Genomic DNA, 18,269 nt, shown 5'->3' on the forward strand with positions numbered 1-18,269 from the left:
TATAATCTTATTTTCAATTTTGTTTTGCCATTTTCCAGAGTGTTTTGGTGCTTTTCTGTTTTATATTTTATGTCAATGCGAATTTCCATATTCATGACAAAACTGTGATGTCATTCCAGGCAGAAACTTCAATAACAGCTATTTCAGCACAAACAATAATTATTGGTAGAATTTTGGAAATTTTGCCGTAGTAAATTTTCTGTTCTTTGGTGATTCGTTGTGGTGTAAGTACATGTACCAGTGTTGGAGTCGAGTCCTCGAATCCGAGAACATACAACCCTAAAGCTAAGAAAATTCCTGAGATTTCCCTAGGCAACGGACAATACATGTTGCTGGACAAGGATTATGCTTGGGAAAAATCCCAAGATGGTAACCGTGAAGCGGCGAGTGAACACAAGAAGCGTGGGCTTGGCTGGCTCCCGATTCACGAATCCTCAGTGCTATGACTTGAACTAGACCAGGCCGTAGTCAAAGATATAAAATAAAAAGACTAGATCGGCAGCGCGTGCATACGTGTGACCTTACCTGGAGGGTCACGTGCTGGAGGACACATACAAAAAACGCGCGCCAACGTGACGAACGCAATGCCGTTTACGCGCACAATGCGCTGTGTATCGGCACCCATGGTCTACATGTGGATTGGGTTTTCAGTCCCTACCTGATTCCGTGGGTTTTCCCCAGAATATTCTTCTGGGGTTTTCCTCCCACCTCTAAAACTGTAATTTCTGCTCATTGTCTTCTCTCTACAAGTTTCTTCAGGCTAGCGAGCTACAGTGCCTAGGGCATGCACTTTTAAGGAATCCTTAATTTCATTACCAGAAATCAATAAATAATTTAATAATCATTTACTTTACTATAAAAAAGGAGTAATTGCTTCAGATTTTAAATATTTACTTGTCAAAACTTAATGCATTTATTAATGTTAATTGCGAAAGATTAATATTAAAAATTTATAAAGTACAAAGTAATACCATAGTTCGTATGAATAAAAAGTTGCATTTGCATTTACTACCAATTTTTAAAAATTAAGCGAATGCTTTTACTGAAAACCATTTGAGTAAATGGCCTGCACAGTGTAAAGGTTTACAGGTTTATAAGTTTGCAGAAAACATAATTATCGTAACCGAACGGATAGCGGCACGTGTGGGCGCAACGCGTACAAACTCGGTGTGCATTTCTAGCTTCGCATGAGTTAAGCTAGGTCACGTGCTTGGCGACAGATACATTTAGCTGTATGACTTTATGTTAATTTTTGCATGTCCACGAGAGACCACAAAAATGGCACACATTTATCGCACAGTGAAGAGGGCATATGCACGCGCTGCCGATCTAGTCTTTTATGGGTTTTTTTTTTTTTAATCTATGGCCGTAATACAGACTGCAACTGCACTCGCGTTGCATTCCAGGACGAGCTATAGAATCGATTAAAAGGAAATGTACTCGATTTGTCCTCCTGAGTACTGGAGTCAAGTACCAAACCATCGAGTCTGTGCAAAATTTGAGTACAAAGAATTGAGTGCAGGTCAAGTCCAAATAATTTTCGAGAACTGATAGTCGAGTACGGGCTGAGCACTTGGGTGTACTCGAGTACGAGTACAAGTACTCCAACACTGGTAAGAACATGGGAGTAAGCCAATGAGCAACTCCTTCTCACAAATGTTTTCAATGAGCAAATTGTGGGTTCACAATTTGAACAGAACTGAAACCCCCAAACTGAACAGTGTCTTCCTACAATGACATCACAGCAGCAGCGCCCTCAATAGTCGGGAAAAACAAGGACAATTTTAAAGGTTTAAAGAAGTGCACTTTCAATCAGACTAACCCAAAAAGGGCTGTCCAGTAGGTGTTCATACATTTAAGAGAAGTAGAAAGTTGCACAATATGTGTTCCTAAGAACAATTCCTCGTATGGACCCTTTAACCTTATATTATAATTTTGGTCCTGTTCACAATGGTGGCAGAATACTTCAAAACTTGCATCACTCTTCTGTGAATTCAAATCTATCACTGCAAATACTACACATAGAGAGACTTTAATACATCATATTGAACAACCAGCACAGCTTCTGCTTCATTCAAATCCAAAACAAATTTCAATAACAGACACAAATATAATTATTCTTATTTTAAAATTGTGGACGGACTGCAGTGGCATATAAAATTTGAAGATATAAATACTTGTATTTGAGTGGCAATATTAAAAAGTGCAGGTGGTCTGTAATGTATCAATTCAAAGCATCAGTCGGTTGAAGGTAATAAAAATCAAAGCAATAAATGGTAACTAAATGGACGGCACTGAGGCATTGAGTAATACAGTCAATGCTTACAAATACTTTGCATATTTATATGTAGCACTTAAACTTCGCCCACCGTGAACGTGGGCGTCGCCAGGATGTTTAATTAGCAAACTCCTTGTACTTTCTCTAGTATTTTTTGTCTGCGAGGGCATAACAAATACTGACGTAATATTGAGTTGGTCAAGGGCAAAACCCACTATTGAACAGAAATAATTCCATCTTATTAATTATTTTTCTGTAAATAAGTTATGAGAAGGAAACTGGTGAATGACAATTGCAATCAATTATGGCAAACAAAAATCCCAAAACTGGCCTCAAATATTAGTAGTGAATGCTATGAAATTAGGAACAGCTAAAATTTCCAAAGCCATATTAAACATGAATAACACATGATGGCAAATGGGCCTTCAGATTTTTAAAAACTCCTCATGAGAATCGTTTGTATGTTATGACATCTATGGAAGAACTGAAACAAACCTTTGACTAGAACTGCAAAAATACACAATATGTTATGAATATCAGATGTTTGAAATATTTACATCAACTGATTCTATGTACATTTGGTTTCTTTCAAAAAAAATGCAACACGCAACCTTTTGGGCTAACATTTAGAATTGGAATGCACTGAAATTTGAATGATTTAAACTTAAGTTGAAATGGTCCCCTTTTTAACCCCCAAATTTAAAACTGTAAATAATGCTGTAAAACAACTGTTACACTAAACCCTCTCTTTAAACCTTGGTATTTGATTTTCTATCAGCCAGAGATTAGCCTGGTGCCTATATGGTGTTGTGATAGCTTCACAGCAATCTCCATGTAGGTCTGGGATCTAGACCAAGGTGGCTGCAACATGCGGAAAAAGAGGTTGCAGAATGCTTGACGCTTAAAACTAACTGTTAAAGAACAAGAGATAGTAAGGCCATTTTTTTTTAATAACATGGATTACAGAGTCACCGTCACAAAAATTTGATTTAAAAAAACTAATAATGGAAAAAAGAAATATCACACCTTTTGAGTAGCAAACACAATCTTTTGATTTACTTTTAACCAAGCAATCGTGGCGTCAGACCAAAAATTGAGAAAGGAATAATCGTACATTATGTACCGATTTACTATAAGCTTGTTGATTGATCGTATGTTCTTGCATGTTCATCTGCATTTGTGACGCGCAGTGGGTATACTGCTTCCCGTCACCAAAACTGTTCTAAGAATTAGCAGAATGAACGGAAACCAGCTGCATCGATACACAAGCGCTTTTCAAACATTGGCAATGAAATATTTTAAAAACAGATTCCAAGCAATTGTTTGGAATGATATATAAAATGTTGATAATTTGTTGTGCACTTAAATGGAACATCGGTTGAACACTTTCAGAATTGAAGATTGCGTCGGAATACAGGGCGTACTATTATGTGCGCGTTGTAAAGGGCGCCCCCACATGTTTGGTGTATTTTGGAAAACATTTTGGCTACCCGCCCAACCGCGGGACCTGAAAAATCCGTAATCCAAGTACTTAAATGAAAATGGCCTTAGTGTGGGAATAGCCTTCAGCATTCTTAGACTTTGTACTTCAGAAGGTTACCTTTTAGACTTGGAGAAGTAGAGCCACTCCAGCCAGTGTCCACTTAGCAGCCTTCTCCTTGGACTTGAGATTGAAGGTCCAGACAAACGTCGGACCACGCTGCTTTGTCTTGTAGACCGGACACTCATAAATGTTACGTGTTTCTTGCTTGTCCACTGAGATACCACGGATGAAGGTAACTGGCATCGATGGAGTCAGTTCCTTCAAGCGAGCGTCAGCGATCATTCCTGTCTGGGTGTCCCAGCGAGCTCCTTCCATGAATAGGCCATGGACGTACGCCCCTTCACGAGGAGCGCTGCTGAAATCCTCCTTGTTCTTCTTGGTCACGTCACACTGCAAGCACATCTTGTCCAGAGGCCATTCATTCTTACGTGCCATGGACTGCATGATAGCCGTCAAGAAGCTCTGAGGGTTGAAGAACCCACCCAGCCAGACCACCGTGGGTAAGGCAAAGTCGGCTGTCCAGCTCTCTAGTTCCTTGATGCGGAGTAGAAGGTCCGCGTACCAGCCTGCCAAGCCAAGCATGCTGGGGTAGGCACGCTTGTTCCAAGACTCTGGCACTTGATCCAGGAATAGGGCATTGCTCAAATCCTCCATGTCTGATGTGATGGTAAGCTCACCCTGGTTTCACAAATCAATCAATCAATCAATCAATCAATCAATAAATGAAGTCCTGTACCAATCACGTCGGTCTTTCAAAAGTGGCACATATCAGTTAAGGAAGAGCTTCAATGAAAGTCTGCAGACTGTGTGCAGAGTTCTGCAGAACCCATGTTCATGCTTAGATTTCAAAAATGTTTATCTAAATTTAATAGATTTGCGGAATCTATTTTTGAGCAATACAATGTATACAAATACTAGTCTCTTTTGAATGTGACGATAAAAAAACTATCAAACAATGTCATTTAAAAATCAATTATTTGAAGCCTGATATTTCGTGATTCGTGATCACCTTTTTGTGCATAAGAGACACAAAACAACCCTTACATAAAACCTTTTCAGAGGGTTGCTGTGTCCATAATAGAAAAATTTTTTTTTTTTTTTACTAATTCAATTTTTTTATTTAAATATTTGGTTACAAATTTGTCAGGGAAAAAAACATTAACAATTTTGTTTGAATTTTTATTTTTGAAGCACAGGAAGGTCAACTTTTGGAAGCCCTGTCAATAAAAAAGTTACCCCCTATTAAATACGGCCCCATGCTAGTAAATAAAGTAATCCATTGTTACTGGTTGAATCAAAGTTCTTTATATAACCCTAACCCTGTCAGACCAATGCAGTGGTGGGGGTGTGAAGGTCTGTGGACCCTTGTCCTTAGTGAGCCATCAACACCAGTGCATAGACAGCCAATTCGGAGACAATGAGAGCCATATAGGCTATAAAGCCAATCCCTATCCCTAAAGATAGGGCCATCACAGATTTGTCCTTTGAAAAAGTATAGATCTCTGACTCTGTGCCATATTCCTTGTATCATCCAAGGCACAATGCCACAGTTGTTTTCTGTTGCATTCAGTCACCATCTATTGACCCTCAACCTAACCTTGTTTGGCCTTGGGATTTTTGACATCATTGATCTTGCTACACAGGCTTGTCATTTTGTCAAGTGCTGCGTGTTAATTGCTGCGTTTAGCAGGATATACTGTGCATGGTTTGTGACCGAGGGGTATACCAGTGTCCCTGTGCCATAGTATACATTGATTCACTGCCACATTAAAAGGGATCTGCGAGTTGTGCTTGATGACATGACAGGCCCAATTGGCAATTCCACACTAATGGGCCCAAAAGTGTGACATTTAAGAAGACCATGAGAAGACCTTTTCAGTTTTGATATAAAACTAGGATCTTGGTCTCTTAATTTTTGTTGTAAACAGTGCAAGCTTTGAACAAATATCCTCACCTGCAAAGGATATAACTTTTTATGTTAGAAAATACCGTGGATATTTTTTATAAAAGTGTTATATACATGTATGTAACAAAGGACAGACGTTTTAGATAAAGTCACAAAGTAAGCATAACATCTAATGATCCCCTAATGTTGTCTGATTTAAGAAGATGTACCCTGGAGGAATGCCATCAGTCAAAACCTAGAAAACTCAGAGTCAATCTGAAGAATTATTTGAAATTTTATAATCAGGATTTATACGTACGAACAGACTACATATTTGTCACAAAATGTCTGTCCCTATTTGTACATAGCCCTAATCACATCATAACTTTGATGCCAGTGCAAAAGCTGTTATATTTTCGTTTGATAACAAAGTAAAATGGGATGATAATGTCAAATGAAAGTCCCTATAAGAATCTGAATTTGTCCTCAGCACCCTTTTCCTTGCTGCAGTGTGTCTGTCTGTCCATGTTACGTACGTATAACACAGAAAAAAAGACATGTTTATTGTCTCAAATAAAAAAGGTATCATCTCTTGTATTTTCTTGTCCTAGTCACATTCAACTTCAGCAAGGTTTAGGAACAAAACTTAAGAAAACACTAACTTATATTTTTTATATGCAACATCCATATCTACCGTAATTTCCTGCGGATAAGGCGCGCGGCGGATAAGGCGCAGGTCCCTAAAATCACCCCAAAAAAATTCAAACGCCAACAGATAAGGCGCACCGCCGCATAAGACGCATGTTTGACCGCACACAGAAGAACACCAGGCGTCACCCGGTGTCGGTACATCGCCACAAAGGGGCCATTGTGTTGCCTTAGAACGATCACACTATTCGGAGGATGAATTAAACTGTAACCACATTGGCTGGTAACATGTAGAGCCATGAAGAAAAGACCAATGTAAATTGATACCGACCTTCAACATTCAGCCAACGCGCGCTGTGCATGCTTGCTTGCGGTTTCCGATCCTAGCCTTCCTTGGCCTTTTGTTAATGCAGTGCGGCCCAATCAGCGGCCAGAAACGATGGTCCACGCGCTGTCTGAAGATATTGCAACACGCACGCTGGATAAGATTCATAGACTTGCCCAGTCCCTCCGAGCCAGATGTTGCGCCCTCTACCGGTGACTAATACAAAAACTAGCGTCGCCTATATGTATGTACCATACGAAAATAATCCCGTCACACCGGGGGAAACTACACTAGGCCTTTTAAAATTTTCGTTGCGTATTCTTCCATTTCTAAACCTTTTTTATTCGTGAAATTTTACTTATTTTTCCATCCATAAATGACTCTGAGTTCGCACTCACCAAAACACTTCAATTTGGCACAGAATCATGGAAAAGCTTACGAATACGCAATGAGAATAGTGCCGATAACGCGGTGCGTCTGGAGGTGACAAATCTGTAGTATTGATTATAGAAAATTGGAAAATGATGTCGAAGTACATCATGTGACCATTTTAACCAATGAGAAGCTTCAGAACCAGGGAATCCCTTATCGATGCATTGGTTTCTGCCGTGATGTCACACAATGAGCGAGCGGCGCTGTTCGATTTCACCAGTTAATTTATGCACGTACGGATCCTCTACGTACAGATCCGTGATTTATGTCGGTGAATTTGCGTAATTTTTGTCGGTGAATTCATAGCGCTGTTAAAAACTGATCCATCCTGGCCTAGCATGCAACACTACCGCCACTCGCACTCCACAGAGCGCGCGTAATTCCGAACTCAGTGACCTTTTGGACCCAACATTTCCGTACGAAAAGGTGGATCAAGCATAAGTGGGAACGCCACTTGCGGTTTCGTTGCGGTAAGATAACGATCACACCAAAATGCCGGATCTTGATCCACCTTTTCCAAATTCAAGTGGGAACGCGGTGTAAGGGGGATCAACGTATTGCGGCATTGTTGGAATGAAAGCACGATCATGGGGGATCAACACATCGCGGCATTGTTGGAATGAAAATACGGTCACAATGTCTGGAGAGTTGAGCTTGGTTGACCGCATTATTGATTGCGGCATTGAAAGAATTCTTCACACAAAGACCGTCACTTTGAACTCAAGCGACACCAGATAAGGCGCACCTGTAGATAAGGCGCAGCGATGTTTTTGTGGTCTAGAAAGTCAGATAAGACGCGTCTTATCCGCAGGAAATTACGGTAATTGGCCCATTAGCCCATATAAAAAGTTCCACTTTGGGATTTGAAAATTTCTGGTTCTGGAGTTTTACAGTGTCATTATCTTAAGTACTGGTACATGTTACATTATGCATGGTGAAATAATCTGAAAATGCAATTGCAATGGCACAGTGGGAAAGCAATCTTATAAGAAATCCATGCAATTTCTAACTCAAGTAAGAACATAATTAATCTTATAAGAATTGTTATCCTTTTCTTACTTGCTGTGTATTCTTATAAGAATCTTAAAAGATTTGGACCCATTTATAAGAATCTTATAAGAATCTTATAAGATCTTTTAAGCTGAAATCGTACGGGTTCAGCGTCCCCTTCAATTGAGTCCGTAAAGGTGGCAATACGAAAGACAAAAACGACAATTGAGTACTGACCTTCAGTCCAAGGTCCAACTCCTTGAGAGAACGTCTGATTTCTGAAGTCAGCGTGTTCATGCGTTCACATTCCTGGAAGGCCACCACGATGTACGGCGTCCGCTCCTCCACTTTCCCCATGATTTCCAGCATGTTGAATTCATCCGGTAATTTCTCCACAATCTCATCCAGTAAGGCCTTGATCTGTGTGTGACAAATCACAGAATATAATCAGACACGGGGACAAATCTACAGCCATCTTGGTCTGGTACCTTGAAGGCCACACAGTGATAAAGCACTGGCTTTTATCTCATAAAGCCAAAAGTTTATGCCATATATATCTGAACAGGGTCCCAGCAGAAACCAGGTTTTAACTGTTTTGGGCATACCCTGGGTAAAGAAATGTAATAAATAAATAAATAAATAAATAAATAAATAAACAACTATTAGTGACAGGTTTTAGCGTTGGTATTCCGCTAGGTTTATAAATTTGCCAAGCAATATTTTCTAATAAGCAGGCCTTGGTCTCCAATAAGGAAGCAATCTATTTCAATGGTGCTATATGCTCTCATCGCCATTTTTTGCAGAAAACTTTGTTTAATATTCAGGTCAGTATTCAGAATGCCTTTTTTTAAAGCCCATTGTCATGATTGTGTATGTCATCGTGAAGGTCTAGTGCTTGGGCCTTTAAGAGAGCACTTTACAACTTCACTTTTCGATTTCTGCATTGTGTGGTATACTTTCCGCGCTTCACTGCTGACATGAAACCACACAATACAAAATCTATTCAACAGACTCATAAAGCAAACTGGTCATTCACACAAAAATCCAGAGCAAAGCATGTTGTCAAAAAGCTGTGAAAACTGCTGCATCCTTGCCCTAGTGCACCATGACCCACTTTGCAAAACGACCCGCGACAGCTTTTCTATACGCTGATTTCTTTGTATTTTGCCTGGACTGACATATTTTGAATCTAGATTTTATGTTTTGAGGGCAACAACAAGTGTTACAAACCTTCTCCTCTCTGCTGGAGCCAGCCCCTGCCCCGGCCCCACTGTCTCGCGGCTGCATTTCCAGTACCACCTTGAAGAGATTGTCGGAGGTGGTAGTCAGGAAGCCAATCTCGGCGTTGGGGTGTAAGCCGTACAAGTAGGGGCTCTCTGGGGGTAGGATCTCATCAATGTACTGATGGTAGCCGACATAATCCGAGTTGGGAGGGATGGGGAAGCCTGGCGCAAGGTATACCTCACCATCAAGCTGAAAATTAGAAAAAGAAAACAGAAAAACATTCAAACTACGACAATGACTCCCATGAACGATAGTGTGTTCAAAATACACATTACCTTAAATTGAGAACGTCTTTGGCATTCACGAAAGCAAGGCTTGACCGCAGTCGTGGCCTTTGCCAGAATGGTCTATACCATTCAGAGTTTAAGCATCTTTGGGCTTACCATATCAGGCTGCATGTATTCCTCCAGGTATGTCCTACACAGACGTCGATCCCAGTCATCAGTGATGTGACCACCGTACATGATCTCACCAAACAAATACCGCAGATCCTCCCATGGTACCTAAGAGATTCAAACAAAGACAAGACAATCAGGAATCTGAATCTTGACTGAATGACTCTGCTTTATAAACACTTATAACTTCTGTGATCTGATACACCGGCCCTCTGGAGACATGCACACAATAGGGAGCAAATGATTGTATACGTCTCCACAGGGCAATTTTTATAGATGAATACGTCTCCACAACGTTTTGACCAAATAGATATATGGATTTTACTTAAAAACTAGGAATTTCCAAGGTGCGTTGATCTGTCGCAAATGGAAGTTTTAGAAAAAGGAAAAGTCCGAATTTCAGCCAAGGATATTAATTCTGGTTAAAATAAGAACATTTTGAAACTACATTTTCAAACTCGAAAACTTTACTACACGAGAACAAAGAAATGTCTCCACAAGGATGCACATTTCAGTATGCTTGGTGTGGTGTGTTTCTGTACAAGAAATAACATTTATTATAACCCTAAAATAATTTTAAAGTGGGCTTATTAAAGAAAATTAATGCCAATTTTTAATTCTTTTTTGTAGAAATCAAAGAAACTTATTTGACCATCGTTACAATTGCTTTTGCAACTTGACAGACTTCTTTGCAAGAGATTTACATTACGACACATTATGCTTCAAACAATCACTGTATTTTGATCAATTTTAATCAAAATATGTGTAACCGTAATTCTTGATGGAACTTGCTCCTACCTTAGAATTTGCCTCCAAGTAGTTGTACAACACATTGACAGAGATAGTCAAGTCCCCGGTGTTGAATGGGTAGACTCGGTTCCAGCCTTGGGGACCAAACTTACGACGTTCGGCCACCACGGCGTGGAAGTAGCACAGAGAGAAGAGGATAGCCTTGAATTCAGCCTCCCGGGCGCACATCTCCAACGTGTCCTGGTCAAAGTTATATAAGGCCTTGTGGAGGTTGGCAAACATGCCGGTAGGGGGCTCGTTGGTGATCTTGATGGAGGCTTGAAGGACACCCTGGGGAAGAGGAGGGCAAAACTTGCTCATTATCAATTACCTTGGGCAATTCTCGGGGAAATAAAGAAAAAGGCAAGGCATGTATTCAATTGAAGGTAATAGCACAAGTTCTTGTGTACCTGTGGTATGATGTGGTTATCTGGTGTGCCAGCAGGTTCAGCGCTCATGAAGACACGATAGTCAGGATGACTTCCCTCGCCGGTTGATTCCAGTTTCTTCTCAAGGGTGCTCAGCCACTTGGCTACCAAGTGGATGTTCTACAATGACAATAAAAAGTTTCTTGAATAATAATCAGTGACAAGATGTAAATAAATTGGTGGATGTCAATGACAAGGACAATATACCTTAATTTGTGTATGTTCTTTAATGACAAAGTAGATGAAATCAATTTTCGATTGGCGGATTTTCAAAAGTGACGATGTACAGTTTTTATTTGACAACTTTAACTGCAAAAATTTGATATACTTTGATGACAATGTCACCATGCTTTACTTAATGGCTTTTTTTTTTCCTTTTTCTCTTTGGTTTGACTTTCTTGGGGGCAAACTGGAAGGAAGACAATTGGGGGGGGGGGAGGGGGGGGGAGGGGCCCTGCCCCCCTGTAGCGCTGACACTAATGAGGGTGACAAATTGTTTGAATCTGTTGACGGTGAGACTACAAGAATACCATATGACTGACCTGTAGGATGACCCAATGTCCCTCCTTGGCAGCCAGATCCATACACTGTTCAGCTACAATCTCCTGGCCTTGGCCCAAGGACACATTATGGAAGTTCTTGTTGTCAAACGTCCAGCCAATCTTCTTGCCCAGGGCCTCTACGTCCTTCAGGGGGTCCACGCCCGGCGACAGGATGAAGAAGACTGGGGTAGCTGGTCCTGTCTCCTCAAAGGATTTGGAAAAGTCTATGGAACGGTTCTCCACGTACTTGGTGCCCAACTTCTCCTCGATGAAGTTCCTGCATGAAGACACATTTTTACATGTTATTTTTAATAATCAATGGCTGTTTTTCATGATGGATATTCTACTTGTATGCCTGTGTAAACTGAAGCCTTTGTTTTTAAAACTTGATTTTTTCTTTGGCCTGATCTTGAGATCAAGAATTGGAACCTGAAAAGAAATACTCCAAAGTTTGGCCTGATATGACTTGATATGACGTCTTGCATGTTGACCATCTCCCTTACCTGACTGCATAGGACATTCTGTCTGAGCGTAAGGCACGCATCATGCAGAGTTTCTGCAGGGAAGATTTGTTCTTCCATTCCTGGGGGAACTTCTCCTTCTCAGGGCACTCGCTCTCCACAAACTTCTTCCAGCGTTTGGCCGAGCCTTCGATGTCACGGTCCAGATTGCGGAACTCCTCCATGGCCGCAAGGGACTGGATAAACAAAAGAGACGATAAAGAATGCAATGAAATATCAAAGCATTAAACATGGAGTGGATCTGTTTTTGTCTTCTCAGTCGAGATACAGCTTTCATCAAGAAGCATGCTTTACCTTGATGGCACCCCAGGCAGGGTTGGACAAGAAATCCACAGGACTGGTGACGTTGACTTGAGAGGGGAAACGCAGTAGGAACTCCAGCTCAACTGGGTTGATTTCTTTTTTCATAAGGAGAATCTGTGGTGCCAAGAAAACAAATTAACAATATGTTTCAGTAAAAACAACAGAAATGTACAGGGCCTAATTTAAACCCTCATATCTGGTTCGTAAGTGTTGCGTCATTTCTACTTAAACCACGCCCACCACACACTGAGTAGCATTGGGACCACTGGAACTGGAAGTAGGGCCAAGTGGCATGTTTAGCCAATGGGTGCTGGTAATCAGTGGTGCATGCGTGTGTATGACGCAGTCACCTATGAACCAGGTAGTGCTTAGTATGCAATGCTTATCAAAACAAGTCAGTGAAGAACAAAACTATGAAAATTTGTCGGCACGATCATTTGAAAATAAGCCACATGTAATGTGTGCCATTCTTGTTCAGCTTGCTTTCGATATTTGAATTAACAGACGCACGTACATTCTGTGCCCTCTATTGGCTCTCGTGAGTAGGCACCATAGCGCCCTCTATCGTTATCATTTGCAGCATTAGCGCACTAACCTGAAAAGCAACCTGCGTGGTGAAGATGAGCTTGTCTTGCTCAAACAGACCCCTGGTGGTGTAGATGAAGACAGAGTAAGTGATGAAATCAATCAGGTTCATGACGCGTTCCTTGACGTCTTCGGCTGGTTCCGCTTTCTCGATGGCCTTGGAAAAGACTACGTTGAACGCCTATGATGAACAAAAATTCTGATTGTAATAAGAGTGATTTTATATGAGACATAGCATGCTGTACATCAAATAAACTTGGTATCAAACAAATTTAAAACACTGGGTTGGGAAATTTCCTCACAATTCTGATCTGAAAAAGGTTTAGGTTCTGTGAAGTAACGACCATATCTCAAAGAGATTATGGACCCTATGCACTAGTACCCCCTCAATGGTGAAGACGCCAAAAAGAATTGATATTGAGGGACATTAATGGACTAAATGGCCAACCACAATGTTGGATTAGTGAACAGTGTACTTCAAGAAAGCGAAAGATTGAAAGGAACTGCCTGTTTACCTTGAGAGAGAACTGATAGATAGGATTGATCTTGTTCAAGTCATTCAGGATGAAGTATAGCAGCGAGGCTCTGGCAGCAGCAGGTCGGGACAGCTCCCTAGCCTCATTGATCTTGACCTCCGTGATTTTTGCCTCTTCAACTTTGACCTCAATCTCAGCGGCTGTTCGCTTGGTGGTCTCTAGGTTCTCCACCAAGGCCGTGTCACCCAGGAAGTTTCCTTCAGCGGAGGACAGACGAGAGAGGAGGTTGTCTTCCAGCTCCTTCAGGATAATCTTGAAGTCGTTCTGTTGCTTAGTCAGATCCGACTGAAATAAAAATGCGAGTGATTCGAAGGTCACAATTAGTGTTGCTACACTGAATTCTGCTTAACACATACTTAAACCATATTTTCTGGTACCCAACTTAATGAAATTCCGCCCAGGTGTTAAGCCTACTTGGCACCAGTCTATTTTCAACCTCAGTCTCACTCTGAGCCCAAGATACCAATACCTTGGCCTTTTCCAGGTAGGCACCAGACTGTTTATTTTAACTTAGCCTCACTCTGAACCAACAGTTTCTGTAAGAAATCCAAGATAGTTATCCTCGGACATCAAGTCTGGTACCTTGAGTTTTTCCAGGTCGGGTCTTTCCTGGGCCACCACGTTAGCCAGTAGCTGGTCTTCCAGACCGTCGCGGGTGACAGTGAAGTTGATGAGCGTGGTCTGAGCCTGCATCTCAGGTTTGTAGTGAGGATTAGCCAGCTTGGTGTGAAGGATCAAACGGAAGAGCGGATTGTACTCCACTTCCTTCTCACCAATCTTGATGTATCTGTAGAAAGGTAAGACAAGTTAATGTGAATAACTCTAAATGCCGTATGGGCTCTGTGCACAAGTACCCCATCAACAGCCAGAAAAAGAGAGTTGGGGGTGACCTAGACTGGTTCCCGATCCATCCACTGCGTATTTCAAATGTATCTAAAGTTATTGGAGGCGGGGATTAGTCTCGGAGACCATCGCAAGTTGAATTCGAACGTATTCGCGCACCGATGACGCCTGGCGCTCACGCGAAGACGCGGTGGCTATAACTTTTGCACATTCAGGAATTCGTGCGTACTTCGCACGCGAACCAGTACAGTACAGTACGTGCACACTGTATATCTCGTCCACGGAGCTCTCAAAAGAGGTAAACAGGCACCCTAAAAAAAGAGTAAAATTAGGATTCCCTGACAAAAAAAAATCCAACTTCAAAGTCATGAAAATGAATAGGACTGCTGCGAACTGCTTACCGACTGGATTGACCTCAAGTATATACAAATCTAAACAAATTAATGCGGCCTGACGTTTCAAACTTAACAAGTTCTTCTTTAGAAGCAAAAGACTTAAAAGTCAATGTAATTTCAATTGTTCTCTGTAAATTCTTTAAACTTCTCTAAAATTAACGGAATTGCAAAGTTAACTAAAAAAAAAGCCTGAAGAAAGCCCTTACCGTCCTTTTTTGATGGTGTTACGTCCAAGTACAGGGTCTAGAACTGGATCCACCGATTCCTCCATATTCTCAATCAGAACTGTGTCACCGTTGGAAATAGCCCGCTCAATAACGTCCAAGTACCCACGCTGGCCCAGTCGAACCACGCGCAGGTCTTCTCCATATTTGGTCTTGATCCACTTGACGCCTTGGAGCTGAGGATCAATCATGAGCGGCCAGCGTTCACAGCTGGACAGGATGGTGGCGTTCTCGGTGGACATGCAATCACTGGGCAGGTTCTCGTTGTTCCAGCTGGCGATGGAGGCGTCATCTGTCAGAAGGCTGAGGGGATCTAGGCCCTCGGTGGTAGGGATTGGGGTCTGGTGGAAAGAAGGAGGGTGAATTAGATTTATAAATTGATAAGCTAAGAGCAGCTACCAAGCTAGCAGGAAAAGATTGAACTTAGAATGGACAGCTACTGACTGTGAAATCTATTAAGAGTGATTTATGGTCAAAGCAAAGTGTGTGACTCTTAAAGAATCCAGGTTTTTACCTTCTGTGATTTGATGAAAGGCAGCCACATGTTGTCCATTAGCTCTAGACGGAAGCTCTTGGTGAAGCATCCCATGTACGACACAAAGGCAGTGATCAATAACACATCACCAGCTGCAAGAAAGAAATGAGGTACAGCACTGGTCAACAGAGGGCAGCGACACAACTGAGTGTACAGAATTTTATGGCAGTGACATATTTTTGGACCAGTTTACCACGGCTGGGTCTGTAGATGCAGCACTGTATAATCCTGACAGAGTATAGGTCAACTTACGCAGGGTCTTTTCAGCTTCTTTGAATGCAGCTACTGCCTCACCCCAACGTACATTCTCTGAGGCTAAGCCACCCACCAGACGGTTCGCCAGGGTGATTGTCAGCGTGGTTGCCTCTGCCTCCTGTTGGCATTTCAGCTTGTCTCCTGTAGCCTTCTCAAACTTGGCGGTCAGCTCGGCCAAATTGGCATCAAGTTCCTAGAAGTCAAGAAAACACATACACCGTTCAACAATTTTAATGTCAAAGATGACAATTCAAGCACCCTCTGCTTGACTTCATTTGGCAGATCTGTAATCAAGTTCTTGTGTAAATCATAAGTCATCAAGTCAGTCGGTATCAAGTCAAGTGCTCAGCTTTTCAAATCAACTGTGACACTGTTCAAACCCTTAGTATGTCTGGAGTGACTTGTGACTGACGTATGATTGATCTCTGACTGACTTATTTTTGACTTGGTACTTATCTGTGACCGACTTATAATTGACTTGTGACCAGACTTATGATTAACTTGTGAAAGACTTATGATTGACTAATTGTGACTGATTTTGACTGACTTGTGACCGATTTCTGATTGACTTCTGATTGACTTGTCACTGATGCACGATAGATTTCTGACCGACTTATTATTGACTTGTGACTGACTTATGATGGCCTTGTGACTGACTTATGATGGCCTTGTGACTGACTTATGATTGACTTGTTACTGATTTGTGACTCACTTCTGATTGACTTTGTTATTTAATCATTTTTGTTTTCTTGTTTATTTTTCTTATTTCTCAATCTTTATTTTGTTTGTTATTTAATACGTTATTTAATTAATATATTATTTTATTTACTACTTATTCATTTATTTCTTTGATTGTTTGTATGTTAGTTTACTTATTTATTTGCTTGTTTTGCCTTGTTTTCTTAAGTATTTGTATGATTTGGCCAGGTCAAATAAATAATAATAATAACTTGTGACCGAATTGTCATTGAATTGCGATCAGCTTGGAAATGACTTTTTCCATTTAAACATTGACTCTATTATTCCCATCCAATGCTAACGAGTAATGAAATTGCATCTCGAATACACAGATGTCAAAGACTTACCTGAATTTTGGCCTTGATGATGGAGAGTTTGTCCTGAGCTGCCTGGAGCTCATCGTTGGCCTTCTGTAAGGCAAGACGCTTAGGTTCCACATCACAGTACACCTCATAGAACTTTTTTTAAGAGACGGATTGAGAGAATTCCACAGCTTTGACCCTTCATGTTTAACAGTTTTTTGAGTTAAAGTTGTACGAGCCCAGGTCTGGTGAATAATTACATACCACTCCGCGCACGCGATTGTGCAAGTGATGGTCGCTACATGTGTCGAAATGGTAGCTGTATTCCTTACAGTTTGAAATTAACAGAAGATGATAAAAGTCAGAAGGAAAAACATGGGTTATTTTGATAGGGGTGGGGTGTGATGGAGAGTGGGATGTTTTCTGTCTCTGCAATTATCTGCCAGTTAACGGTTGTATGTTTATACTGTCTTGGTATTTTCTTCCTTTTCCTTTCACAGGAGCGAGCATTGAATTTGATTAAACCCAACAAGTCCGACCAACGAACGAGCCTAGCACTGACGGCCAAGAATCCAAAGAAGACGGCCGAGGAAAGTGCTTTCTTGCTGGGACGGGGGCTCTTATACACCCTGTCTCAAACCAAATCAAGTATACCTAAATATTCGCACCAAAACGACAAAAAATATAGGGGCCCTATAAGAAACTTGGCCTTGAATTTTACTATTCCGAAAATTACGGCCTGCAAAAGTTTACCTCGAAACAAAACTGCGCCTTTTCTTTTGACTATAAACTTAGTATTGTACAAGTGTTAGTTTTAAATCAGAAAATTTAGCAATACAGAAGTTCATTTTACTTACATGTACTTTGTTTGGTAGAAAACAAGTTCCAGTTGAGTTTTAGTCATTTCCTTGTTCCTATGGACATCTGTGTGATCTCCTGATCCTATAGCTACTTCTGTCTTCAATGAGAGGAATCCATGATGCTGCCTGTGCTGCTGTCTTACACAATATCCAGGCATCGATCGATGGCATGGACCAACTAACTGACAATTCCAACTGATGAAGAAAAAGCAAAGAAAACATCAATGAGGCAAATGTCAGAACTTGACATTTCAGAGTGCCCCTGTGGCCAACTTAGCTAAATTCTTCGGTAGGCCGAAGAAATCAGGCGACCCTACCATTTATGAATGGGTCGAAGAACTGGACGCTTGTTGTATAGGCAATTAAGTCTTGAGGGTAATGATAAGGTATCCGCAATTCTTGACCATCTGGGAGGGGTAGCCAAGGAGGAAGTCCTGTGTTGTCCCCCCGGTGATCGAGAGGACTACAACAAATTAGTAGGCATCTTACGTGCCCGGTTCGGTCTACAAGAATCAGTGCAATCATTGAATGCTGCCTTTTATGCCAGAACTCAACAGGAAGGTGAAAGCCTAGTTGAATTCAGCCGCGCGCTGATAATATTCTACAATCAAGTAGAATCTGCCGCTGCTGATC

The 18,269-nt window shown here is 41.3% G+C and overlaps 1 protein-coding gene across 1 annotated transcript; it reads right to left on the bottom strand.

The window, feature by feature from the left end:
- Window positions 1-441: 441 nt before the first annotated feature.
- Window positions 442-17,669, bottom strand: LOC119735058 (dynein beta chain, ciliary-like; the record flags this gene model as incomplete). The annotated part of the gene is made up of 17 exons (XM_038208750.1): window positions 442-4,499; window positions 8,339-8,521; window positions 9,332-9,574; window positions 9,769-9,888; window positions 10,579-10,860; window positions 10,980-11,117; window positions 11,540-11,816; window positions 12,043-12,236; window positions 12,355-12,477; window positions 12,959-13,129; window positions 13,464-13,769; window positions 14,067-14,271; window positions 14,929-15,287; window positions 15,461-15,573; window positions 15,734-15,929; window positions 16,822-16,932; window positions 17,634-17,669. Coding segments are annotated over 17 exons (3,675 nt in total), but the record flags the coding sequence as incomplete, so codon positions are not given.
- Between the last annotated feature and the right edge of the window lie 600 nt (window positions 17,670-18,269).

Source organism: Patiria miniata, unplaced genomic scaffold (genome assembly GCF_015706575.1).
Source record: "Patiria miniata isolate m_02_andy unplaced genomic scaffold, ASM1570657v1 HiC_scaffold_28, whole genome shotgun sequence".
NCBI lineage: Eukaryota > Metazoa > Echinodermata > Asteroidea > Valvatida > Asterinidae > Patiria > Patiria miniata.